General features: G+C 46.7%; 10 protein-coding genes across 10 annotated transcripts; 8 read left to right on the top strand and 2 right to left on the bottom strand.

Moving 5' to 3' along the window:
* Positions 1-1,278: 1,278 nt before the first annotated feature.
* Positions 1,279-3,448, top strand: FOBCDRAFT_127402 (uncharacterized protein; the record flags this gene model as incomplete). Its single annotated transcript, XM_059607824.1, has 4 exons — positions 1,279-1,356; positions 1,409-1,648; positions 1,705-2,337; positions 2,387-3,448. Coding segments are annotated over 4 exons (2,013 nt in total), but the record flags the coding sequence as incomplete, so codon positions are not given.
* A 277-nt stretch (positions 3,449-3,725) lies between these two features.
* FOBCDRAFT_126835 (4ank: A designed ankyrin repeat protein with four identical consensus repeats) lies at positions 3,726-4,130 on the top strand (the record flags this gene model as incomplete). The annotated part of the gene is made up of 1 exon (XM_059607817.1): positions 3,726-4,130. A coding segment is annotated over one exon (405 nt), but the record flags the coding sequence as incomplete, so codon positions are not given.
* A 2,510-nt stretch (positions 4,131-6,640) lies between these two features.
* Positions 6,641-7,610, top strand: FOBCDRAFT_196056 (uncharacterized protein; the record flags this gene model as incomplete). Its single annotated transcript, XM_059608833.1, has 3 exons — positions 6,641-7,042; positions 7,240-7,487; positions 7,532-7,610. The coding sequence occupies 3 exons, from the start codon at positions 6,641-6,643 to the stop codon at positions 7,608-7,610; spliced, it is 729 nt and encodes a 242-aa protein (XP_059466670.1).
* A 441-nt stretch (positions 7,611-8,051) lies between these two features.
* On the top strand, positions 8,052-10,891 carry FOBCDRAFT_314960 (bacterial alpha-L-rhamnosidase-domain-containing protein; the record flags this gene model as incomplete). The annotated part of the gene is made up of 2 exons (XM_031172263.3): positions 8,052-9,845; positions 9,892-10,891. 2 exons carry the CDS (start codon positions 8,052-8,054, stop codon positions 10,867-10,869), a joined length of 2,772 nt encoding a protein of 923 aa, XP_031049048.3. The 3' UTR covers positions 10,870-10,891.
* A 994-nt stretch (positions 10,892-11,885) lies between these two features.
* FOBCDRAFT_213736 (general substrate transporter) lies at positions 11,886-13,337 on the top strand. The gene has a single exon (XM_031172262.3). It carries the CDS (start codon positions 12,064-12,066, stop codon positions 13,228-13,230), a length of 1,167 nt encoding a protein of 388 aa, XP_031049047.2. The 5' UTR covers positions 11,886-12,063; the 3' UTR covers positions 13,231-13,337.
* A 628-nt stretch (positions 13,338-13,965) lies between these two features.
* On the bottom strand, positions 13,966-18,219 carry FOBCDRAFT_175397 (amidase signature domain-containing protein; the record flags this gene model as incomplete). The annotated part of the gene is made up of 6 exons (XM_059608504.1): positions 13,966-14,262; positions 14,311-15,125; positions 15,178-15,350; positions 15,414-15,756; positions 15,982-15,994; positions 16,153-18,219. The coding sequence occupies 6 exons, from the start codon at positions 18,217-18,219 to the stop codon at positions 14,023-14,025; spliced, it is 3,651 nt and encodes a 1,216-aa protein (XP_059464001.1). The 3' UTR covers positions 13,966-14,022.
* Positions 18,220-18,914: 695 nt separating this feature from the next.
* Positions 18,915-19,958, top strand: FOBCDRAFT_126984 (uncharacterized protein; the record flags this gene model as incomplete). Its single annotated transcript, XM_031172258.2, has 1 exon — positions 18,915-19,958. One exon carries the CDS (start codon positions 18,915-18,917, stop codon positions 19,956-19,958), a length of 1,044 nt encoding a protein of 347 aa, XP_031049043.2.
* A 700-nt stretch (positions 19,959-20,658) lies between these two features.
* FOBCDRAFT_236222 (major facilitator superfamily domain-containing protein) lies at positions 20,659-22,368 on the bottom strand (the record flags this gene model as incomplete). Its single annotated transcript, XM_054703109.1, has 4 exons — positions 20,659-20,806; positions 20,872-21,548; positions 21,608-22,102; positions 22,186-22,368. 4 exons carry the CDS (start codon positions 22,366-22,368, stop codon positions 20,659-20,661), a joined length of 1,503 nt encoding a protein of 500 aa, XP_054559084.1.
* Positions 22,369-22,897: 529 nt separating this feature from the next.
* On the top strand, positions 22,898-23,426 carry FOBCDRAFT_268380 (uncharacterized protein; the record flags this gene model as incomplete). Its single annotated transcript, XM_059611414.1, has 3 exons — positions 22,898-23,013; positions 23,065-23,212; positions 23,271-23,426. 3 exons carry the CDS (start codon positions 22,898-22,900, stop codon positions 23,424-23,426), a joined length of 420 nt encoding a protein of 139 aa, XP_059466669.1.
* A 747-nt stretch (positions 23,427-24,173) lies between these two features.
* On the top strand, positions 24,174-26,528 carry FOBCDRAFT_196049 (fungal-specific transcription factor domain-containing protein; the record flags this gene model as incomplete). The annotated part of the gene is made up of 7 exons (XM_059608832.1): positions 24,174-24,220; positions 24,286-24,719; positions 24,778-25,082; positions 25,132-25,212; positions 25,275-25,849; positions 25,923-26,081; positions 26,135-26,528. 7 exons carry the CDS (start codon positions 24,174-24,176, stop codon positions 26,526-26,528), a joined length of 1,995 nt encoding a protein of 664 aa, XP_059464000.1.
* Between the last annotated feature and the right edge of the window lie 16 nt (positions 26,529-26,544).

Here is a 26,544-nt window from a genome sequence, read left to right as displayed (position 1 = left end):
TGCAAAAAGTAACATATTATGTATTAAATCATCCCTTATTTAGTATCGGAATCTGAGTCTTGCGCCTGAATTATATTTTCTGGGGTCATTAATGTAGTTAAAAATAAGCATAAATCGGACATCACCCCTATTGACGCCATGTTCTATTTTTAATGCCCTGGTTTATCATGTTTGTAAATAAGCGCTGTGGCGTGTGATTTGCATTCGTTGGGGGCCACTCTCAGCGGTTGGAATGACATTCTGGACTCTAGTAATGATGATACAATGGTTGGCCATGAAGCCCCCGGTCGCCTGTCCTGCAACCAGATCACCAACTTTAATACGCACTTCTCAGCCGTAAAGTGGGGCGTGCAAAATCAAACCCATAAGCAAAATCAGACCCTAATTCGATTTTTGAGTCTTTCTAAAGGCTGAATCCAGGCCTTGGAGATAGCTGACACCGCCATATTCATTCGTACAGTTCCATATTGCTGAGTTTGAGGGGCTGTTTATGATGGGTAGCAAAGGCTCTGGCTATCAAAAACTGTGTCTCCTGCCAAGACACGGCACACGTTAGTGAGGTAAAATGTCTCAGGGGGCGTCAGCCGATGCATCAGTCAATTCAGGCATCTGCCACATCAACCCGGCTAAATGAAATAAGGCTGTGGGTTTGGCAATATTATAGGGTAATTTGGGAGTCTAGATCGTACTAGTTGGTCAAATTGTGGTTAAGTATCTCCATATGCCTGTTGTACGTACTGTACTCCAGCTCTTGAGGTACTGGAATGTTACTTATATTAGGTAACTACGGTAAAAATGCAAGAAAATGCAATAATAATCCAAATATAATTCCATGATATCCTGTGGCAATACTACAAGAATCAACTAAATCTATTGAATATGGTTGCCCATAACTTGTTGGTCTTGCTGACACAGTTCATTCATCGGAAAGGTGTCTTTCATTTATCCCTGTCTGTATAATTGTCGTCTCCTCTTTCAGCATCTGTTGGGGTTTTGTTGTGGCTGTTTTCATGCAAGCGTACCACCATAACTGATTGGCTTTCACCTGCGCCAAGTTACAGTGGCTATTCTCAGCTCTACCAGCCCCCTTGGTTTCAATTATAAATATCCGGCCTCGCTTTCAAGATTGCTACCGTAATTCTTTCGTGCATATCTAGAAGGACAACGCGAGTGAAAAATTGGTGTGTTGAGGAGCAATATCTCCGCGAGATAGGCGCATAGTCCTTTCTAATTGGGTAGAGCTTGTTTCATTCCCGACCATCCCGAAACACCAAAGATTTATCTACAATGTGCAGGGTCAACTGCTCATCGCACCCTACAGAGATCCAGGCGTACGGCGATGTCGCAGGCATTGGCGTTCGTACAACGTTTGCGTCCATTCAACTTACGTCAACTGACAATATCGCAGGTTATGCTTGCCTTCGTTATTACAGCGTGGATAGTCGTCTTCATGCTTATAGTGTACTATTTAGTTGCTTACAACCCTGAATTAGACCCTTTTAGGAAGGAGGACGAGCAAACCACTTGTCGATACCCAAACCCTGTCGATTTCATAGTTCTGCGATTTGTTCGGCACTTACCAGGGTTACGTAACATACAAGAGTCCCATTTGCTTCAATCTAACCGCCTGGAATCCGCGCTCAACAATGTATGAGTTTCTATTGCTTAGGCTGTCGTATCTTCATTGAAACTAACTGTTTTCAGTGCGTTATTACCCTTTCGGACATCCAAATCTTCACGGGCATATCTATCCTCATAAGTGGCTATATTGCTTTGAAATGCGGCTTATCGTCCTATCATTGGCAGTTAATCGTCTACTTGGCCTGGCTTGCCAACGTAACTCATCTTGCAACCCTTTCCTTTCTTCGCAACTACCTCATGAACAGACCTTATAAGCGGCTATGGCGCCTCGTTTTCATGTTTTGTACGCTGATTCTCCTCTCTGTCGCCGTCGGCTTGACTGGTCACTTTGAATGGGAAAGTGGCTCGCAGAAACCGGCGGACTTTGCTTACTGCTACTTTGGAATGCCATTAGATACAAAGACGGTTGCCTTTGAATCAATGTTGAAGATGGTATTGCTCATTGCGTATGGATTCTTTATACGCATAGCGAAAATGTCGAGGACATTCGAGAGATGGTTACGTAAGATGGGCGCGACATGGAGGACAAAATCGACTAAGCGACAACGCGGTGATAGCCGGGGTACTCCTGCATGGAATCCCCTAACAGGGAAGGGAGTAGGACGTCTGAAGATAATTCTTGTCGCCCCCCTTCTCGTCGCATTCTTTACCCTAGTTAATGTTCACCTCGATCTATTTACATCATTCCTGGCAGAGGTATGTCCTTTCAGACTACGTATGATGGGCTTCATCTCACATTTCACAGGTCTATTGGGTAACCTTCGCGCTCATATGGGGTACAAAACGACTTTTTTATAATCGGAAACTAGGACCCGGGGAGGAAAATGAGTGGACCTTCGGCCAAACCCTACCTTTGGTCCTACTTATAGCACCTTTGGCAGCTATTGTTGAGCAATTTTCTTCTTCTTCTTCAAAACCCACAAAATCCACAGAAAGAGAGGGGCGAATGCGAAGTCGTATAGACGCTGGCTGGTCCAGCTGGTCAGAGGTTGAAGATGTTGGAGACGATGCTATGATTGGTATTGATCGCACGTATGTCTATTCAATTTCCTACCAAGGTCTGGTTTTTCTGGCAGCGCTTTCCTACATAGAAGCCGGCGTCTTCTTCGTTGTTGATGATCTTAAAGGTATTTCCCAGCCTTTCCAGTCCTTTGCGTTTTCATTTTTCGTGTTCAATTCGACACTACAAGTCTTTTGGATACTCTGTACACTGTGGATCTCTATAATGGATTGGAGCAATCCATTACAACGGTCAGCTCGTGCTATTCTCCTTCTTTCCCTGGCGGCCACGTCAATAATTGAGTTTCTTGCGTCTCCTGTAAGGGATCATGGATTCACCCTATGGATGGCATCGTATGCTATGCTGAACTTTCTGTTTGCTTATACGATTCTGCTTATTACCTACATGGCAAACAGCCTTCTCCGAAACTCCCCACAGAGGGCCTTTAGAGCATTTCCGGCGCTGATCCCACTATCAGCAATTCCTTATGCGATGATAGACCAGGAAGGACTCTTAGCTGGAGAGTTCACGTGGCCCTGGGTCCTAGGTTGTTGTATATCGCTAGTTTGGTTTTGTGTCGAACAGTACATGGAAAGAAAAGATTGGGCTCCAACAAGGGCTATTTGCATCAGGTGTCTACTCTCCTCTTTTATCTTAGTCCCCATAGTAATGTCATACTATGTGGAGATTACACCGGGCGGATATATAGCAAGTGCTCGGCTCTTCACATGTTGGATACTTATTATGGGAGGTGTGTTATTGTTTATGGGCGTATCCTTTGCTCAATATAGAAATATTTATTCATAGTATCAAATAGGAGGATGTATCTCAGACTTGAAGGTGAGCTTCTTTATTTATTTACTCTTTGGTCGGTAAGGGTGGCATTATTAAAGAAATGGAACAAATAGTATCTTAAATACACTTGGCATTATGCACCATCCCTCAAGCCCTCGTAAACCTAGCAATTCTGCGATACCATGCTTCTTGTGCCCAGTCGCTGTAGCCTCACCTCTATACGGACAACTGAAGGGTGCCTGGTGCTAGGGTCTTACCCATGTAGAGCAGATTTAATTCACAACATCGCACCGCTTTACAATTGGCCGTTGAGCGGGGTAATAAAGACATCATAAAAGCGCTCCTTGACAAAAGAGCAGATGTAAACTTATCGGTCCAGCTGGGGCGGACAGCTCTGCTACTTGCAGCGGAAAATGGTGATAACGATATCGTTGATCTCCTACTGAAAAATGGAGCTGAGCAGGAGAAGGGAGACAAAGCGAGCCGAACTCCCCTTTTTGTTGCCGTGGCGAATGGTGATAAAGCGATGACGAAAACGCTACTCGGTAGTGCCAAGAATACTCTCAACGTTACAAGCTTGCATGATCGGAACCTACTGGACGTAGCTGTGGATAGTGGGAACAGGGATGTTGTATGGTTGATTGCAGAGAAGGCTTCATCCTTTCGGTCAGGGAGAGGTCAAAAGAACGCATAAGTCTCTTTTGAGATTTCAACTCAGATAATGACAAACAACACTCATTAGATGATTTAATACTCTTTTTTTAACCGCAATTGACGAAAGTAACTATACAAGTGTAGTAACAAGCATTCAGCAAATAATTAAAGCGCACCCTTCCTACCATCCTCACGCGCCTTTAGGATGATGCCAAGGTTTCCTTTCTCAATTGCCTCATTTAGTCCACAAAGCCCCAATGTCTGATGCTTCTCTTCCTCTCGACGGTAGAACTCCTCTGCAGTTCTAATCCTATTCAGGTAAATCTTATCCAAAAGCTTATAATCCCTCTAAATAACCCCTTTATTCTCACCAGAATATCTCTATAGATTCTAAAACCTAGTAAAGTTCTATTTAACTATTATAGTAATAGGGTCCTTTAGGTTTACATTATATCCAGCTAGTATATTACGCTATCCATGCATGCCCTTAAAGTAAGTTAAAAGTAGAATATTAATACACTTAATAGGTTTACTAGTAACCTTTTAGAAAGCTTCTATAAGTTTATAGATTATAATATGGTCTATTATAACTTTAAGATCTATACTATCTAACCTTTCTAGGTGGCTAAATAGCTAACAAATGTAGTACTTATAGTTATCCAGTGTAATAAGTACTATAGCTCTATTGCCAAGTAAGACAGACTAAGTAATAACTCTATCCATAGCACTCTAAGTAAAAAGAGCTATTTTAATATAAGAATCTATAGTAAAAATAGTAGTGCCTATATTATAACTCTTCCTTTAACTAAGTATCCACTCTACAAGTTAATCCTTACTATTATAATAACTACTTTAGAACTTAGGATTATAGTTACCCTTCTTATAAGTATAGTCTAAGTTTCTATAGATAAAGAACTTAATACTATATTTAATAGTTAATTTATAAGCGTAAATAATCTAGAAAATCTCTATCTTTTTACTAGTATTAAATCTGTTAATATCAATAAAAGTATTGTAATAGCCTATATAGCCTTTATATAGGTTTTCTTTATTAGTAAAGGATCCTTTAATAAACTTAATATCACTAAGTTTGATGAGTTATTTAGTGCGCTCTGAGTTGATGTTGTGGGTTAGAACGTAAAGGCTGTAGGTGCCGTCTTTGGTGAGATCCTAACAGATGGGGAGACCTTGAGCTCCTGTAGCTCTAATGATATGTATGTGACGAGACATGTTTGTAGTGGAAAAGAGTTAAAACTTAGGGATTTCTTAAACTATTTGTTTCGTTACAAGGCAAATAGTGAGATGCTGTGTTAAACATTCCTATGATAATTTGGCAACTATTTATACGTGCAATGTAGCTGCGTCTTTTGGCAGTTCGTAACTAACATTGTCCCTGGAAGATGACAAACTCGTCAACCTTTCGGACAAGTTTATAATTTTCTGTTATTAAAACTATTAGATGATTAGTATTCCATCATTGTTTAGCCGTTGACGATGATCAGTCGTTGATGATCGTCTCGTGGCTGAAAGCTTGTCTACCTACCCACGAGTGATAGTGGAGAAATCAGAAGCCAACTGCGCTCAGGAGAAGCGGATTTCGCTCTCTCCAACGACGAACCCCTGCCTAAGTTGAGCAGAGCTACATGATTGGTTGGAACGAGATGAGCTGAGTAATTAAGGATCACTAATCTTAAAGTCGCCCGGCAATTCAGCGCTAGTCCCCCAACTTAGAACACCTAATCGCGTGTCATGCATCTAATATTTCGCTTCTTTTTACCTCAGATCTCCGACTATCCTTTGCACTGACTGATACGGTATCAAACTTCACAGATTCAAAACAAGATTTCTTGACACAGCGCTATTATGCCCTACAGACAAGTCCGCAGCTACCAGAATGCCTTAGCTCAAACGCGTATCTTTGTCGAAGACTCATGAGTGGTTGACATTGGTCTGCGCCTCGTTGGTCGTGCCAAACCTGGTGATCGATTATTTATTCACTCACTCATAACCTCAGGTCGTCTTCTGCACACTATTCATCATCAGCACATTCCTTCACTGTTAGTTTTGAGTATTAATAGTAAATTAGTACACCCATTGAGACTACTATGAGTACTTGATATTAAGTACCTTAATTTAGTAAGAGAGGCTTTACTTTAAGGACTATTATAAAGTAAGATTAAGTAGCTAAACGTTTAATATTACCTAAAGTAGATTTTTAGTTTTTATTTTCAAGGTAGAGTTAATTAATACTATAATAATATATATAGTAATAAATTAGTAGAGAAAAATAAGTAAGTAAGGTACATAGTAAATAGAGCTAATTTTATAGCTTGGGAAACTGTAGGCCTAGAGATAGTAAATATAATTAACAAGGGGGAAATAAGAAAGGCATTAATAAACATATAAAAGTCTAAGTATCTCTAGTATAAACCGGGAGATTGACGAAGACGAAAGCAACAACATAGTGATTCGGCAGTGCATGAATCCTGCACGAGTTATACTTGATAAACAGGGCTGCTTGATTGACGACCCAGAAGGTGTGAGGCATTTATGTCTTGTTCAACAGCACATGCACAAGAAGGGAATAATGTTTACTACTTTTATCTTCTCTCTTGCTATTGCGGAGATGCTCGGCATTTGAGTTCATGTGGTCGTCAGATTCTGATACGATGGTGCTGGAAAAGAACCCTTAAGAGGACCATCAGCACCATTGCGGGAGATCCTACTGTTGGCGGTGCCAGCTCAGGTTTGATTGTGTATAATGGCGATGACATGGTTGTGACACGCTTGGCTGCAACGGTTTACTGGGCCGAGCTCTATCTGACACGATCTACACCTGCTTGTACCGCAACAAGTGACTGCCAAAGCGGGCCGTGTACCGCCTTTCGACTGTCAGCTCTGTCAGCCAGTCTTATGCCCTGGTATATGCAGAAGGTCTTTGGCAAGCGAATGGTACGTGACCAGATACCCATTACTATTCATGAAGTCTGGGAATAATGCTAGCCTGGTGCTAGATCGTTAACGAGGATCGCCACCTTACCACCAACCTTCTCGTTTGCGGCTGGGGCGTTGTCTTTGTCTCCGACGTCCTTACCGTTGCAGAGACGCCTACTACTGTCACACGCTGGTTGCGACAACAAGTCCGCTAGACCCGGGCGACGCACATCGAATCACTCCTCATCCCACGTGTCTATGCCATGTCTCATCCCATGGCATTCTTCGCCGCCGCCAGACGCGAGTTTGGACCTCTAGTCGTTGCGGTCGCTGTGCTCTCGTACTTCCTCACGTCGCACAAGCTGCTTTACTTCAGCTACCCGGATCTGTTTCTTCGAATCGGCATGACTACAGTCTACAATATCTTGCGCAATCCGGACAGGTTGAGACTGGCATTGTCGTGGTATGTTGTGCCTGGCATGTTCTTCTATAATATCCCTCTGCCAGCAATACACATCTGGAGTTTGGTGACAATGACGGCTGGCACGTGGGGGACGGCAATGAGAGCGAGTACGGAGATTTCTAAGAAGGATAGTAGTCGGAAAAAGCGGTTTGGATGGGAATTGTCGGAGGGACAGTGAGCAGGTGGCTGGCAAACGAGTTTGACTTGTGCCAGGGCCAGACGCTTGTATTCATGCTGTGCGGCATCTCGCTCGCATCTGTCGGCACCTGGAAGGCAACAATTGCAAGTCAATAGGTAGAAACACGGGTAATTCGGTGCGACGCGATAAATCCACCCCCTCCAGACTCGGGCTAGCTTGTACCGATCCTCTCTCGTAAAGGATCGGCCAAGTAAAAATTGGAGAAAGTGCCTAAACCCCACTACCTCCACTCATCACTCGGGGCGTCTGGGGCTTCTGGCTTTAGTGCATCCTGCGCTGTATAAAAGTAGTAGTCAAGTGGCCTCCGCAATCCTTAACACATTTGAAGGTTTGCGTCTCTCTTTAGAACCCAAACATCTGTCATTATGTCTCTGCAAGTTTTTGATGTTCGCTTTGAGCATTATCGCAGCCCCAATACCTTGGGTATTCATGAGCACAAACCTCGCATTTCCTGGCGTCTAAGCAACGCCCCTCCAGGCTTTGAGCAGCAAGCTTATGAACTGCGCCTGGAGCAGATCATCGGCAAGGAAAGCTATGTCGTCTGCACTTCTCAAGTGGAATCTTCAGAGTCCCATTTAGTTCCCTGGCCAGCTGAAGAGTCGCTCGCTTCTCGTCAAAGATACACTGTCTGCATTCGAGTCCGTGGTGAAGGAGAAACATCCTTTTCCGATTGGAGCGAGCGGGCTTGGCTGGAGACAGGCTTGCTCAACCGAAGTGACTGGAAAAGCAAATTCATTTCGGCTCCTTGGTCAGAGAAGGACAATGATAAGCCGAAGCCAGAGGATCTCTTTCGCAAAGCATTTACGTTGAATTCTGGCATCGCATCGGCTCGCCTCTACATAACCGCGCAGGGCATTTATGAGGCAGAGATCAATGGCCGTCGCGTTGGCGATTACTTCCTCGCGCCCGGTTGGAGCTGCTACGACAACGAATTGACATATCAGACCTATGATGTTACGGACCTTCTTGACAGCAGAGACAATTGTCTGGGTGTCCGTCTTGCTGAAGGCTGGTTCACTGGCAGATTGAGTTTTGATGGCGGTATACGCAACAGATATGGCACGCGTACAAGCCTCCTTGCACAGCTCGAATTGCAGTACTCCGACGGGTCTTCGCAAGTCATTACAACAGACGATGACTGGATGGTAGCTCAAGGCCCCATTCGCCTGGCGGAGATTTACAACGGCGAAAAGTACGATGCTACCGTTGAGTTACCTGGATGGTCTTCTCACGAGCACGTCATTGGACATTGGGAGCGCGCCGTTGCGCTGCCATTTATATCTGAAAAGATCAACTTGACAGCCGGTTATCGTGAGCCTGTCCGACGAATTGAGACATTGCAGCCAATCTCCAAGATCACAACACCATCTGGCAAGACAATACTCGATTTCGGGCAGAACTTGGTGGGATATGTTCGGATCAAAGCTGTTCAAGGACAGCGTGGTCATGAAGTCACGTTGAAGCATGCCGAGGTTCTCGAAAATGGAGAACTGGGTGTTAGGCCCCTTCGTGTCTGTGACGCCACGGATGTCTACACACTCAGAGGAGATGCTGAACCCGAGGTATACGAGCCTCGATTCACATATCATGGCTTCCGTTACGTCCAGATCGACAATTGGCCTTCCGAAGAGCAAGATGTTGTCGCTGCGCTCGAGGCCGTTGTCTGTCATACTGATATGGAAGAACAAGGAACCTTTGCGTGCTCCGATAATAAATTGAACCAATTATTCAGCAACGTCCGCTGGAGTATGCGAGACAACTTCCTCTCAATCCCAACAGACTGCCCACAGCGCGATGAGCGACTTGGCTGGACCGGTGATTTGGCCTTGTTTGCGCCAACAGCTACTTACATCTACGGCTGCTACCCGATTCTTCGAGACTGGCTCAAAGGTGTATGGTTTGACCAACAGCGACAGGGAGGAGTGCCTCCAATGGTATCGCCAAACATTCTTGACAAATGCAGGATCTGGGGTCCTGTTTGGCCTTGTGCTATCTGGCATGATGTGGTCGTCTTGGCTCCTTGGGCGCTGTATGAAGAAACAGCTGATCCTGCTATCTTGGCTGACCAGTTTGAGTCAATGGAGACATGGTTCAAAGTCATCCCCAAGAACAAGGGCCGATGCACTCATCTGTGGGATTTTAATGCCGATCAACTATCCGTAAGTCTTCCCGAATCTCTGGAACCACTTTTGCTGATCTTGTCAGGACTGGCTTGACCCAAGCGCTCCACCAGACGATGCTGCCAAAGCTACGACGGATCCTCCACTGGTAGCCAACGCATTTTTGATCAACTCTCTTGACATCATGGCACGCGTCTGTGGTGTTCTTGGCAAGAAAAAAGATCATTTATTCTACAAATCGTGGGCCGACAATGCCCGAGCAGAGTTCACCGAAGAATACGTCTCCCCAAGCGGTCGCCTTGTATCAGACACGCAGACCGCATACTCATTGGCGATTTGCTTCAAGCTTCTCAATAAGGACCAGCTATCACGAGCTGGGTCGCGACTTGCAGAAATTGTTCGAAGAAATGCCTTCCGCATTGGTACTGGCTTTGCTGGTACACCTTTTGTCTGCGAAGCCCTCACCTTGACCGGCCACAGCAACGTCGCTTATTCCATGCTTCTCAATGAGAAATGCCCCTCGTGGCTGTATGCTATCTCTATGGGCGCTACTACAACTTGGGAACGCTGGGACAGTATGCTACCTGACGGATCCATCAACCCTGGCGAGATGACCAGCTTCAACCATTACGCTTACGGGGCGATCGCCAAGTTTATGGTTGAACGACTTGCTGGATTGCAGCGGCTTGAAGCGGGATGGAAGAGGTCGAGGGTGCAGCCTGTTGTTGGGGGCGATTTTACTTGGGCATCTGCGTCGCATCTCACGCCTTATGGCAGGGTGTCGAGTTCATGGAAGCTTGAAGGTGACGAGGCAGGAAAGCAGGTTATTCGCGTAGATATTGAAGTGCCACCAAGCACGACCATGGAAGTTGTGCTGCCTGGTGAGAATGGCACTCAGAAGATTGAGGTTGTTGGGTCAGGAAGGTGGTCATTCACAGCGGATTTTGAGAAGCAAGGAGAATGGCCAGTGAAAGAGATCAAGTTTATCTTGTCCAAGATTGTTGAGGATTTTCAGAGAGAAGAAGAGCTCAAGACACAAGCTCCGAATGGTATAGAAACTTAGCTAGGTCAATTTTAATACTACGTCGACTTCAACTCGAGCATTCCTCTTGCGCGATGTAAAACTACAAGTCTAGCATGTTCCTTCACAGAAGTATGCCTGGTGTACGTCTTCATGTCGGCGAGGCCGTGTCCTTCGATGGTCTGAGATGTGAATAGTGTCTTGCTCGGCACATCAACTCGCGAGAAACCCCTCGTATACCGAACTCGTTGAACGCCTCATCACTCTAATTGACCTTGCAAGCAGTCGCATCACCAATAATTCCTGGGCAGCCAGGTTCGTCGCACGACCCGATGATCCTTCCCGATATTCATGCATTCAATTCGGCGGATCAGCAACCGAATAATGACCTGGATCACGAGTCAAATTCTTGCTTCGTCTACCCACCATTTCCGAGTCACCAATGAAACTACCTCAAAGCCGGCGCTAGTAGAGTCAGGCCGGCTTTGATGGCTCGCCATTGGATCATGATGGCTTCCCCCATCTGGTCTAGACCCTTGTCTCAGTCCACCTCAGTTTTTCTCCCCATCTGGGGCCCCGCACTCTGGTGACCCAGCAGGTTGGAGAAGCTTTTCCATCCGGGGAACTTTGTACCGCGATGCCAATGGTAACATTCTCTTTATTATATAAGATGCATCGTCTGCTGCCACTGATATCGATTCCCCATCACTCTCCACAAGATCTATTGTCTGTCTCTTGACGCCCATACCTTTTTGCTCCCTCTTGTCGACATCCTCCCTCCCAATGGAGAAGCCTGAATCAACCGCTCACGTTGAGCGCTCAGACTCCAAAACCGTCCACGTCTCTCCAGACCACACACGCGGTCATGCCATTCAACACCAAGAGCACAACCGAACCTACCTCCAGACCCTCCGACGTGATCCATGGCTTCTCTTATGGATCGGAGTCATGCTCTGGACTCTCATCGTCCGCGGCTTCGAGAACCAGTCTTCTGGTTCTGTAATCAGCATTCCTGTGTTCAAAGAGCGATTCGGCAAACAACTCGACGACGGTTCATACTTTATCGAAACGAGCTGGCAATCTGCGCTCAGCGGTGGCTCCAACGGTGCTGCCATCTTTGGAGCTTGGGCCTCATCATATTTTGCTGATCTGATTGGCTTCAAACCCGTCATTCTGATTGCAGCTGCCATCAACATTGGATCGGTTGGCGTTGAATTTGCGTCTACATCGATCGAGATGTTCTTTGCTGGCAAGATGGTCAACTTTGTCGCAATTGGCGCGTTCCAGAACCTCTGCACAGCATACGTAGCTGATGTCTCACCACTGGCCATTCGATCTACAACAATTGGATTCTGTAACCTTGCTCAATGCATTGGTCCCTTTATCTCAGCCATCCTCTCCAACTTCAGCTCTCAATGGGAATCCAACTGGTCCTGGCAGTCTCTCATCGTTGCTCAATGGGGTTTTGCTGGTGTCGCTTTGATCGGACAGCTCTTCATGCCTGAGAGTCCTGTCTACCTGGTCCGCAAGGGCAAGATGGAAAAGGCCCGCATGGCTCTTGAGCGCATGTACTCGGACCCTGAAGACGCCTCTGGCCATCTTGAACGTATCAAGTTGACTCTCGAAGAAGCTGACTCACAGAATCTTGGCTCGTACCTTGATTGCTTCAAGGGCACCAATCTTCGACGATCTCTTATCGCCATCATGGTGTTCCTTTCTGAGCCCATGTCCGGTCTTGGGTTTGTCTCCAATTATGGCGCCCTTATGTACCAGTACCTTGGAATCAGCGACAAGAAGTCCTTCGAGATTCAGATCGGCGCTCAAATTCTCTCCATGTCCGGTGCGACCATCGCTTTCCTCGTTGGCGACTTTTATGGACGTCGACCCATGTACCTGGCTGGATGCATTGGCCTCTCCCTGCTTCTCATTTGCATGGGAATCTCTGGTTCGGTCAATACCACCGCTGCTGTGACGGCCTCTGTTGGCTTTTACACCATGTACAACTTTTTCTACAATGTCGGTGTTGGGTCAACTGTGTACACCCTTGCAGGAGAGATCCCCACGTCCGTCCTTCGTACCAAGACCCTTGCCATCTCAATCTCCATCTCGTCAGCTGTCAACACCATGTGGTCATTCGTCGCCCCCTACATGTTCAACCCTGGTTATGGCAATCTCAAGGCAAAGATTGGCTTTGTATACGGTGCTTTCATGGTTATCTTTGCTGTCATGGCATTCTTCTTTGTCCCCGAAACTCGCATGCGAAGTTACGAGGAGCTGGACGAGCTCTTCATGAACAAAGTGCCAACCCGTCAGTTCCGCACATATGTCACTCTTGCTGAGCGTCGCGCCGAGGAAGCTTATGCAATTGAGCATGGGATTAAGGATACTGTTAAGGATGTTTGAGACGATCTATCTATATTGGATTTTAAAGGCGACGTAATGCCTCAGCTGTGTTGGGATCTCATTGCTCCAAGTTCACGGTTATAACTTGTCATAGTCAGATCTATTAGATACATCTTAAAGCTTATTTATAATTCAGTATTTTTGTACAACTTTTGTAGTATTCATAATATGTATTAGATCTTATTAAGGTTGCTATCCTGAGAATTGAACTTTCCTGCAGGGTAAGCATGTCATAGCTTTCTTATCTTGCAAGCTGCAAGCCTTGCACTAAATACAGAAGATCATTCCACAGCCAATTGCTCAGGCCTTACCCCGTACTACGATAAGAAGCATTAACTAACCTCGGCTCCAGCTGCAATCCTTCTCCCCGTCCCAACACGTCCTGATTTTACCTTGTTGATGCTACAGTTGCTGCCCCGATTTGTGGAGTCGGATCGGGTTTGGCGAGGCAGGGATCTCAGGTTAGGGATGAGGGGGGCAATTAGCTCCGGCTTTGACGCTATTTGATTCGACACGAGCTTCGGCTTTGACTTGTTCTGATTGGGCTGCACTCTTTTAAGTTCCACGTTCACTTTGGCTGTTTACCCGGCATTTTCTTGCTAACTTGACACCCTGATCCACTCACCCCAGTGACAACATCGTCGCGTCGCGTCGCGATAAGTCAAGAGTGACGTGATTTGGGTCTCCGACCATTGTCTAACGCTGGGCACTATATTCTTCAGAAAAGCAGGTTCGTCTTGCGCCAGAAATGGTTCAATTACATTTCAATCATTTACATTGTCGAATAACTCATCAGGTTTCCGTATCGTAGTTTTGGATATCCATAATCATGGCTTGAGTGATACGACCTCGTTCTAGATGGGCATCTCCGTTTGCTGCATCAACGCTGGCAGCAGACCAACTATCATCCACCTTGTCTTCAAGAGCAAGTGCATGAGCAATGAGAAACTTGACCATCCACCTGTCGAATCGGTAAGACTCTGCATTCATTGATTGAATGCAATTCTTCTGAAAGACAACTAATCGTTTGATCTGTATACTGATGAGAAACCATCGAGGAGTACTGGGGCATGGACTAACCATCATCTCCACGCTGGGCCAGTAGTTTCGCAGTTGTACCAACGACTCGAGGTTTGAACTCAGCCGGTCTCTTGACTCCTCAAGCTCATGAGACTCTCCAAACAGGTATGTATGCAATAACACTGACGAGGACACGATCGTCACATGTCCCACGATGTTGTAGAGTGCTTCAGCCCCAGGGACCTCCCTCGAGGCCTTTAGGACGTCGCACACAATCGCAGCATGAGCTTTGCAGGAGCTAGCGTACTTGCGGCCGTTTCTTGTAGGTGGTCGGCGATGATCGAGGTATTGGTAAAACAATAGTGTATAGTAGTGGTGATAGCCCAGATGAAAGGCTATGAAGACGCGTCCCAAGCCACGTTCAACGAAAGAAGCCAGGTTTTCCCTTGAGAACATTAATTCAGGGCCTAAACCCTCTTCGAAAGCACTGAGCTCAGCCTCCAGCCTTTGCACCGACTCATCTATAAAGGACTCGTTCCACTCAACTCCATTCGCGAGTTCTTGCTGGAGGTTCTGTATTTGAGCGTATAACCCAACCAGTCTGACCATGTGAGCCCATAATCCAGGCTTCCAGTCCGAGTCTGCGACGTCGTCATCTCCTGATCTCATGTTGTAGAACATATACTCGTCAAGTGGCCCTCGAGGTTGTTTAGTTCGCCATCTGAACTGTGGCGATAGATTAGAACCTCCACTGGCCCAAGTGTCAATAATGAAGCATGTCCAGAATATGCGTCTCTTTACTTCTCGCATAACGCCGTCATCGCTCTCGTTAATCTCACCGAGCTTCAGAATTTGAGTCATTCGACTTGCAAGTCCTGGTCGAATATCAGATATGGTTTCAAGAGAGAAACAGAGCCAAGGACGAACCAAAATATAAGGACTCAGCATCTGCGTCACCTTCACCAAAGAAGTTGTTGCCGACAAGAATGCAGGCTTGGATGTTCTCAATACAGATATGTTCCAAGTCTTCCTTCAATGCTGCAGTAGCTTGAGCGCGATACATTGGCCCACGAGCAACGATATCAGGCTCTGTAGCAAACCTGGACTCCCATCAGAGCTGTTGCGTGGCTCGTAATATAAAGAAACTGAAAAATATGACATACCTTGCAGACAAACCTAGCATAGCAAGAAGGACAGGTTTGGACACTGTACCTTCCGCTGCGCTGGCTTTGAAGGTGGGCTCATGGAAGAGGCTGTGAGGGGAATCATGAATGAAGCGAAAGTAGAGATTTACTAAGTACATCCTCTCGTCTTGTGCGTGGATCGACTGAATAGAGCGCGGAGGATCTCGAACTTCTGATGCCCTTGGAAGTTGGGGGCTGGTGATTGTAGTTGGACACTGCAAGTTTCGCTGAACACACTGGGAACATGCTGCTGAGCTGTCTGCCCGATCGCATCTGCGCTTAGAACTTCTACAGTTCAAACACGCAGTTGGGGGTCGCATGTCTACGATCCATTAGGTGTAAGATTGTATAGTGAGGAGGAGCTGGCATGGTATTTAAAACATCATGATTAAGGATGAGGTGATGATAGAGTTTGAGTTGACGGCCATTACTCCGTAATTCAGCGTTAAATGCTGCTCCACTAGCCCCAACATGGTAGCGTTCCACACTTTAGCCGAGGCTGCCTTTAGTATCGTAAGGACACAAATATTAAAGATAAAGATAATACATTCACTCCCAGTCTTAAACGCTTGCTTCCTGCTGTTAATAATAGCACAAAGTAATCAAGTTGGCACTGCAACCTTGTACTAAATATCTCATACTAGTAATTGTCAAGTCATAAACCTTGCATAGATGCGCTGCATGTTGCTATTCAAGTCCTATCTTAATCATTGTTAACTAACTTGAGGCAGCCAGCAGGGTATCCATCAGGCGCTGATCGCGCAATGATTACTACCATGATTTTGTCTCTCGCAACAGCTTCCATTGTCTGCTCTCTCCTGTCTTGGATCGCTAGTTTAGGCGTCGTGGCGCGTGCCTGGAAATGAATCTCTACATGGTGATCCATACAGTCCACTGCATCCGCAACAAATATCTCATCAGCCGATATATCTTCACCATTAACTATTATGTCAATGACTGGTTCTGGTTTCGTCACTTTGTGCGCATGATTCGTTTCCACTATTAGAGCGCCCTCAACACTGACGCCTGATATGTCACGGTTGTCGAGCGGGTAGACACGACATTTATCAACCCTGATCAACGGCCGGCTTATCCTAGTATTACTGTCGATATGCCTCAGAGTGATCATGTCTGTTTGCAGTGGGGGCGTCAGTGGTGGTGGTGTTCTTGAACCTGTCTTGATCTCGAATGCATTTGCCCATGCAAGGAGCCTTTCGTCGTCATATGCCCGGCCGGCAAATGTGAGGCCTATAGGCATTTGCTTATCCGCGACCATGCCCATAGGGACCGTAACTGTAGGTATTCCCAAGTGCCGCAGGGCTCCATTGCCATTGCTGTAGTAAACCCCGTTCTTCCACGCATGCAAAGCACTAGAGGGGTTAACATCAGCATCAGCAGCGCCGACATCGCCAGCCGCAGGGAACACAAAGCCGTCGCAATCAACCTCTGCCAAGTAGTCGTCCAAAAGCTTTCGGCGCAAATCCTCAAGCGCAATGAGTGCATCTTTCAGATTTTCAACTTGATACATTGTAGTATCCTCCAGGTAGTTTGTAAGTTGGCTCCATTTAATAGCTGTTGTCGTCGGGAGATGTTCAAGTTCGACGGGTGTTCGCATAGACATTGGGAAGATATTTGTTCCTTCTACGCCTTTCAGACTGGGGTAATTGGGATCGGCATTGTTACGCAGAAACTGGTCCCAACCATGGGCGACCATCGGCCCTCTCTCGGTCTGATGCCACGACGTGGGCAGTTGAATTGTGCCTCGTGGTGATAAACTAGGGTTCTCATAAGCTGTGACAGCCGGAAAGTCGTCAACAACAACGATTTCCGCCCCTAGGTTTTCGAGCTGTCTTCTGGCTTCCTCCCAGACTTGGACCACTCTTGGGTTGACGGTAACTGGTTTGGCACCTTGGGGGACGGGACCACCGATATACATAGCCGGGACGGCAAATCGCAGACCTTGAAGCGTGGTATGATTGCCAATATCCTGAATCTTGTCTGCCGATAGCGACGACTTGGGCAACTCCACAAAGGGTTGGTCACGCCAAAAATCCCCTTTAGTAAGTGGATCTTGTACAAGAAGCACTTGAAGCAATGCAAGCATATCTCTCATAGTCCGTGTATGCGGTACTACAACATCACAAGTGGGGTAAAGTGGCCAGTTGCCCCGAATGGAGATTAAGCCTCGAGATGGAGTATAGGCGACCAGACCGTTATTAGAAGCAGGCGAGCGTCCCGAAGATACTGTCTCTTCACCTAGACCAAATGCTGCCAAAGAAGCTGTTGTTGAAACGGCGGAGCCATTTGATGAGCCAGATGCAAAAGCTGCGGCTAGGTAGGTGCTGTTATATGGACTTTCAGCCCGGCCGTAGATGCCTCTCTGCATTCCACCACATGCCATTGGTGGCATATTGGTTTTCCCGATTAGAATGCCTCCCTGGTTCCGAATTACGCTGACAGTAAACGCATCGTCCATAGCGATAAGATCCTTAAAGGCTGGAGAAGCACAAGCCACGGTCATGCCTTTGACTTTGAAACTATCTTTGACGGTATACGGGATGCCCTCCAGCTTGCGAATCGGCTTGCCGGAAGCTCGATAGTCGTCAGATGCGGCAGCTTCCTCAAAGACATGGCTATTCAATATTGGAGTTGAGTTGAGGGCGCGATCATAACGGCAGATACGTCGTAAGTAGAGAGCTACAAGGTCAACGCTTGTCAATGCACCTTGCGACAGTGCGGTTTGGAGGTCTTCAATAGTTGCTTCCACGATATTTAGAGTTGTCATATTGTCGGAGGTCACTTGTAAAGATGAGAAGTAACGTGCCTGGTGTTGAGTTGTGGTCATATAGTAAAGGGCGATGTCATCGGAAAATCTGAGGAGTCATGTCAATATGGGTGTGCAAGGCATCCAAGTCAGTCTTTTATAGTCGTCGCGCACTCCAAATTCTTCATTCTGTGTTCCTTGGTGGGGATGCTTACTGGATCGACTCACAATCACCACGCTAATTGGGTTTCAAGTCTGAATCGGATATAACTTAAGTGATGTTGTACGGCCAGTAACTATGCCCATTATTGTGTGGGTTCAGTGAGGGAACGTAAAGAATGACATTCGAAAGGGCGTCGAAAAGGCGTACCCCACTTGAGGCAAATACTGGGAGCCCCCCTCTGATGACCCAGGATCCATATGTAGACACTCCAAAGGGCGTACCTTGAGCCTTCCTCTTCCTTGCTGGTCGGCGGTCTGACTGTGGACTGACTCCTTAGCTAGAATCGAGGTGTAAGTCACCAGACCATTAAGCAGAGAGACCGAGTGCCCTGCTAGGCTTCCTTTCAATCGTCGCTCCAGTGGCTTAGTCAATGACTCCCTTGTCAGAAGGCATAAATAGCTATCTAGGTCTCAATTATCGGAGTCAACAACCCCTAGTTTTATGATCCACACACTTTCTTCTCGACTACCCTTGTCCCTACTTCACTTGAAACATGGCTTCTTCAACCGATGAGACTTGGTACCTACCAGCTGACACAGCTCCCCACCAGAGCCTTCTTATGGCTTACCCCAATACCACATCTGATAATACTGGCAGTTTGCTTGAAAATGCACAAGACGAAATAATCAGCATTGCAAATGCCATTGCAGAATTCGAGCCTGTCATACTCTTATCAAGCTCTGAAACTCTAGCCAGTGTCAAATCCAGAGTGAATCAGAATGTTACCGTCCTGTGCGTTGAGCAAACGAGCCATCTGTGGATTCGAGACTTTGGCCCTATTTTTGTTAAATCTCGGAGCGGAAAATCCATCCGTGGCGTCGATTTTAACTTCAACTACTGGGGAGCAAAACGTTCACCATCTGGAGACGAATTTATCGCCAAAATCGCGACCGAGCATATTACTGGTGGCGCCAATTTGCGTGCGGATATTGTTGCCGAGGGCGGTGCAATGGAAGTCGACGGTGAAGGCACCTTTATGGCCGCTGAAAGTGCTATTATCAATGATAACAGGAACCCCGGTAAGACCAGAGGCCAGATTGAGGATGAGCTGGCACGGCTGTTGGGGGTTCATAAGTTTCTTTGGCTTGCCGGCGAGGTTGGTAAGGAGACAACGGACTGTCACATCGACGCCCTGGCGCGATTTGTCCGTCCCGGAGTTGTTCTCTTAAGCAAGCCATCACCTCAAGGTCCCGGAAAATATATCGCCGCATACACGGACGCCAAGGCGAGGTTATCTACAGCTACTGACGCCCTAGGCAATAAATTAGTGTTACATGATTGCCTTGAGCCTGATTTAGACAAGCTGGAAAACATTTCTAAAGGAGCGAATTGTGTAGCTTCCTATGTCAACTTCTTGGCTGTCAACGGAGGGATCATAATTCCTCGATTCGGCGACGAGGACAGAGACCTTCAAGCTTTTCAATTATTCGAAACACTGTTTCCTGATCGGAAAGTTGTACAGGTTTATATTCACGCGTTACCACATATAGGGGGAGGAATCCATTGTGCGACTCAACAGGTCCCTGCCCTTACTTAATCTACTAAACCTAACCAGGACTATTTTAAATAAACTTAATATTATTATAACATAGGGCAAACGTAAATGGAAATTGTCTGTTTCGTATAGCGATACCTATATTAACAAATCTAAGCCCAGGAGCCTATATCGAACATACCAGGGAAGGCGAACAACTCGTCTGGGTTAAGAGTCGAGGTATCTCCTACTTCTCCTTCACCATACAATGGTTGTGCACTAAACGGAAAATAGATTGACCTTTGCACAGGCTGCGAGCTCATCGCTATCAGAGCTGATCTCTCACGCACAGGTGCTGCCGGTGCTGGTGTTGGCCGCTGCGATGCAAGATGATGAGGTGTCTGATCTCCGCGTCGGCGACCGAGTTAGACGGTCGGCATACATCTCGAAGACATCCCAAAGCGTCATGGAGTGCCTGTCGTCCATCATGTATCAGTATCATCAGGGCCGACGTTTGAAGTCCAAAGCTCAGCGGGAACCATGGTGGTTAGCGCTGGGGTCATAGAAACATTGCTAAATTAATACATCCCACCACTTCAGCTATACAGCCACTTCCAGGTATTGCCATCACGGGGAGTGGGCACATTGTTAGTGACGGCATTTGGGATTTGATTGAAGCATGCAGGTCTTCTCATTCTACTATCCCCATACTTGGACATGTATGGAGACAAGGCTATATATGGTGTTATTCAGTACATATCATCTAAACAGAACTGCCCTTTTCCTGCGCCTGGCGTGACCGACTACTCCAGTGTATGAAAGCAGTAGGTATTAAACTGACAGCTACAATGAGACCAGTAGCAATCCCACTTGATGCAACTAGGCCAACGCTAGTAAACATAGGAGGGAACCTGCGATTTGTTAAACCAAGAGCTGCTCAAGAAGAAACTCAGTCCGGGATTATGGAGTCACGTACCAAAAGGGGCCGATGAAAGCCCACACCTGACGGATGAAAGTGACAAAAACTCCAATACTGGCTGCTTCCTGAGGATGGCGATCAACCGCGTAAGTAACAAGTACCGTTGTCGCAATTTGGTTTCCAGCACCCGCAAGCGCAATACCTATCACTGGGGTGATGTTCCAATGATCCTGAGGAGCGAGCTGTATCTGGACAAGGAATACCACTACACCCGCAATTGCGAGCATAAACCCTAGGTAGCTAAACCAAAGCCGGTATTCTGGCTGCGCCTTACATCCAGTCTTCCTCGCACGCCTGTTCATCCAATAGTCGCTTAGTGTTCCACTGATTGGTTCACCCAAGGCATGTCCCACAATCATACCAATGAACTGGAGGCCGAGCTGCTGGGAATTGAACCCGAACTTCTCGCCGAACAAGTTGGGTATTTCCACAGCAATAAGCGTGTTGCAGAAAAGGAACACCATAGCGTGAGCGACCGTAGGAAGTACGACACTGATCTTGCGCCAGAGCCCAAAGGGATGAATGAAATCGTTGAGCGACAGCGGGCGGGGATCGATACGTTTGAAGTTGAGATATTGTCTCTTGAACGAAGAGCTTTTGAGTTCATTGGTGTCGCGAACATACCGCGTTTCTGGTCCAAGGAAAAAGTAGGCGACTAGCTGCAAGCCGTTGATCTGCAAGGAAAGAAGTGGTGAGAACGTGTGTACTAAAAGTCAATAGGGAGTTGGCCTACAATTGCTAGCATCCAGTAGATCCATTGGTATCCCCCAGCGGCGGCGATAAACCCCATAATGAGAGGTGCAAGTGGAACACTGATGATGGTCATTAGAGTCCAGATACCTAAACATCGAGCTCTGTGTTTCTTGAGAAACGTTTCAGTCACGACACCACTACCAAGGGCAGCGGCTGGACTAATAAAGAAGGCAACAATGGCTCGACAAGCAGCCATGGCAGCGTAGGAAGAACTCTTGGCGCAGCCAATGTTTCCAAGCATACTGACAAGCAAGGAGACAAGAAACATAGGTCGTCGACCGAAAGTATTGGCGAATGGTCGGTGAATCGCAGGGGCTACTGCTAGGAAGGCAATCTGAAGTGTGGTTAGATATGAAACTTGCTGGAGGGAGACACCCAAGTCCTCAGCGAGCTCTGGAAAAGCTGGAATGATTGCTGCGGCTATAAAGGTTGCCATACAGGCATGTACAACCACGAGCATGAGGTTGACAATTTTCTAGTCAGACATCAGTACAATAGTTGCAAGAATTGAGATGCAAAAATGCCAGCCTTCCAATTAGGCCAGTTGTACGGATCCACGTCGTCGGGGCCTGGCAGAGGATCGAGATCCAGAGTGCCGTGCCGCTTCATCAAGTATTCGACATGATCGCGCGACAATGCTTCGGAAGCGTCGCTGAGGGCCTCGATAACGTTTCCATTGTTGGGGACGAGCTCTTCCCAGGTCTGGGAGGGTTCTGTCGCTTTGGAAGAGCTTTCAAACATGTTGATGATAATTGAAGATATATTCTCAGATGAAATTGCCGAGGACAGAAGTGAGATGAAAAGAAAGACAAACAAGATGAGAGCGATTGATATCCAATTTGTATTCCGTGAGAAGGGACATCTAGACCCGGGGCAAGCACAGAAAATCCGGGGCCCCAGCTTCGCCCAAAGCTTTTTTAATGGGGAACATGGGGAAAATGCCGTAAACAGTAACCGAAGATCGATCACAAGCATGTTCCTTGACGGAGCTAATGCTCTTGACTTTCAAGGGGGCGCGATGTTGAGCCAGCAGCAAAGCTACAGCTTGAAGTAGCCGCGGGATCTTAAGACGAAATGGCTGCATCGCCCCCACATTCTTCCGACGTCTGTCTCCGAAGACTGCAGTATGTAAACTGAGCAAGTCAAAGCGTAAAGGGATAAGAAACTCGAAAAAGAAATTAGGGAAAAGTCATAGCTATAGAACTCATCAAGACTTCTGGGCCTTTTCCATCCCCGTCGGATCTTCTGCCCTCATTTGGCATCTTCAAACATGGCAACAATACCCGTCACCCGGCTGCCGAACACTTCTATCGCAGCAATGAAGTGTCCCACTGGGACAAAAATGCACAGTTTAGATCTTGGAACGCTACAGGTCGACGAGCCATGGTGTGTTGGAGCCTCGCCGAAGCTTTGAGACCCTAACTAACAGAAATCTAGGATTCTTCGTGGCGCCAACGCCAGTGCACTGAGTAACAAGAACTCCGAGAACAAACGTCGCGACTTGATAGTCTTGTCTGCACTGATTGAGTACCCAGGCGTGGGGCTTATCCTATTTGAAACGGGATGTACTCAGAATATCGACGTAGTATGCATACCGCTCTCATTTTATTTTGTAGAACTGCACTCACTAATTAATTACTTAGGAAAGGGGTGCCCCTTTGACTGACATATTTCCTCGTACGGAATACTCAGAGTGCCAGAAGCTACCTGCTGCGATCGAAGCCACAGGCAACCATATATCAGACATCGGAAGCCGAGACTTAACGCCATTGGTGAATTCTTTCAGGGTCCTTGGATAACGCATACCTCAATCTGGTGGTCGGAATGCCGGGGAGGACTGGGAATAACAGCTTCGACCTCTTCGCCCGTCTGCCGACGCCTCCGTACCTTGTTCCTATCGTAAATGCCTCGCCTTGAAACAATCAATGCGCAATCACTAATTTGGTCCATTCGACAGCAACTGCAGGGTCGACCGACTTGTACCGCATCACACTTAATCTTGCGTTGATGACATCTTTTCGGTATTTCACAACGGAAATGCTTATATTACATTAGGCTGCAATAATAATAAAATAATTAGTTAAGTAAGTATTAGCAATAAAGTCTAATATGCTTTAATAAGGCCAGGTTATCTTTTAACCCTAGGTCTTTTAAAGTTCAACATTTACTTATTTATAATAGGAGGCAGTTGTATTTAATAATAGAATTTTCCTCCCCGGGCCATATCCGCCACCGCCAACCCTGGACCTATTACATATTGCAAGGGTACCTTTTTTTTATTGGCCCCACCATTACCTTATTAAGACTTTATGTCGTTTATATAAATATCTCATAAACCATACCTATTGCTTATTACATTAACTACCTCGGTTCTATCTTTTAGCGCTCTTCGAGTCTCTGTTGTTATTCACCTTCGGAAAGTCCAAATCCAAGGTAATAAGCGCGATGCCGCCGAGTCATGGCAGATCCTACAAGCGGGCACATGTAGCTTGCAAAGCCTGCAATAGTCGCAAGGTCAGGTGCACTATCACATTGTCTGGTCCCCCATGTGCCAACTGCGCGGTGGACAACATTCCCTGCGAGATGAAGACCCGTAAGCGGCGACGGCAAGACTACCTCATTTCCAGAACCAATGGCATATAAAGCTAATTGACATAGGAACACGGATATACTGCCTGCCATATCTGATCCAGGGACGCAAGAGAATCCTATGTCCTTAGAACAAACTCCTCCAGCAACACGACTCTGCACTTCACAAAGCGAGAGCCCCCACTGGGATACATCTGGTCTAGCGAAAGACTGCGAACCATCTCGTTGGGGCTCGATGACTGATGCCGTTCATTTATCGCCGGACCACTCCCAGCAAGCCCATAATGCTTCATCTGCCACTTCTAGCCGAGACACTATTGTTGTTGGACACAATACCGATGAAAGCGATATAGGTGTAGCATTTGACGCAGAAGCTGATGTACCAAGACAAAACGACCACCAAGATGAAGTAGAAACACCCCCGATTGCAAATGCCACATCAGCATGGGCTGAGACTCTTGAAGAGCATGAGAGTGATGGTAATCGAGTGCCTTTCTATCCAGGTATGCATGTAAAAACCATATATCCAGCCCGACAGCCTCCAATATTGACAGTTTCCAGGTGATAGAAGAGGACCGGCTTTCGTGATAGATATCTGCAAACCCCAAAGATCAACTGACAGCAATCACTCTTTTGTTGCTATGCCTTCTTTAGAGTCCCTCCAACCAGAGGAAATCGAGTATCTTCGATGGAAAGGTTGCTTTTCATTGCCTCCGCGTCCACTTCAAGAAGCCCTCATCAAAGCGTATTTCCATCATGCTCATTCTTTTGAGCCAGTCCTGGATCCTCAAGACTTTTTCTGTGCATATAGTAAAGGTCAACTTAGTTTACTACTTCTCTGGTCGGTCTTTATGTGCGCTGCAACTGTAAGTTCTCGGTTACTCCGTGGTAGACAAACTCATATTCACTGGTCAGTTTGTTGAAGATAGTCTGTTCTTCGTGAACCTCTTCGAATCTCCACTTACTTTTAAACGACACGCCTTCCAGCGTGCAAAGGTACACTGAACCTCGACGTTCTCATCGTCCCTGCTAGGCTCGACTTAGCTGATGGCGTATAGACACTGTACGACGCAGATTATGAGAAAAACAAAGTTACGTTGATCCAGTCCGTGTTTCTTATGGGACACTTCTACGCAGACGCCGAAGATCGTCTGGGCCCTTGGCACTGGAACGGCATTGCTATTAGCCTATCTCATACCATCGGTATTCACATGCTGACATCTCCCGCACGAAACGGCATTCGACCTTTATGGCGTCGTATCTGGTGGTGTATTTACTACCGCGAAGTATGGCTGTCAATGGGCCAAGGTCGACCAATGAGGATATCTCTGGATCATTGCTCAACTCCAATGCCGGGATTATACGATACGAGTCCCAGCTGCTCGCCAGAGTACCAACACTACGCACCCGAGGAGCTCGGCATACTCTTTGGGATATGGCTAAAGTTGATCGAGGTAACACGCATCATGGGAAGAATATTATCACTTAACTATACCATAAAGGGAGCAAGGCCTTCCAGGGCCATCATCGAAAGAGACGAAAATGAGATTCGAGCCAACTGGATTCATGATGGGAACAACGATCAGAGTCCAGTGCTGGCTTCTCATGTATATCAATATCGACTTCACACTCAGTATGGTTCCGAGGGTTATAGATAGTCATTGGCTAAACAGTTATCGCAGGGCAGCTATTATAGCTCTTTACAGGCCATTTCTCCACGAAGCACCAGACGGAGTTCCAGATGATGAGCAGGACGGTTGGAAAGAGTTTGCAAATAGCAAGCTTCGGACTGCAGCCGCTCATGCGACTCATGCCATCAATTGTATGATGGCAGAAGATCTGATTAAGTTCTCCCAAACGATTGCGTACGTTTTCAAAAAAACTGCAGAAAGCCTCTGATTAACTGTTTGTCACCCAGTGTGCTCACGATTAGCCCGCCAATCCAGATCCATCTGCTGGAGATGGCATCATCCAAGTCGTTGTCCAACAAACTGGCAAAGCACAACTTGGCCCTGTGCTTGCTGGCTCTGGATGAGATGCGGAAGTCTTATGTCTCGGCAGACGCAGCGTATAAGCTATTCGACCGCGCCAGGATCATGGTGGAGAAATCGCTTGGAGAAGATGCAGTGGTTTCGCGAGATCTCGTAGCCGCAGCCAACTCGTCACGAGAAGCTCAGGGGATTGAGACTTCTGAATGGCTCGATGACTCTACGCCTGTGGGCCATGAATTTGCATCGGTGGGCTTGTTTTCTGCCCTATGGATGCCATTTGCAAACCTCATACCAGACGAGTCTCTAGAAAGTTCATTCTAGGCGATGATTATACTTT

This window comes from Fusarium oxysporum, chromosome II (genome assembly GCF_013085055.1).
Source record: "Fusarium oxysporum Fo47 chromosome II, complete sequence".
In the NCBI taxonomy this organism is placed as follows: domain Eukaryota; kingdom Fungi; phylum Ascomycota; class Sordariomycetes; order Hypocreales; family Nectriaceae; genus Fusarium; species Fusarium oxysporum.
Note: the sequence above shows the minus strand (reverse complement) of the source record. Positions and strands in the feature narration are given on the sequence as shown.

What these genes read in the sequence shown, in the direction of transcription:
- FOBCDRAFT_213736 (XM_031172262.3), top strand. Translation starts at nt 12,064, where the DNA reads ATGTTCTTTGCTGGCAAGATGGTCAACTTTGTCGCAATTGGCGCGTTC.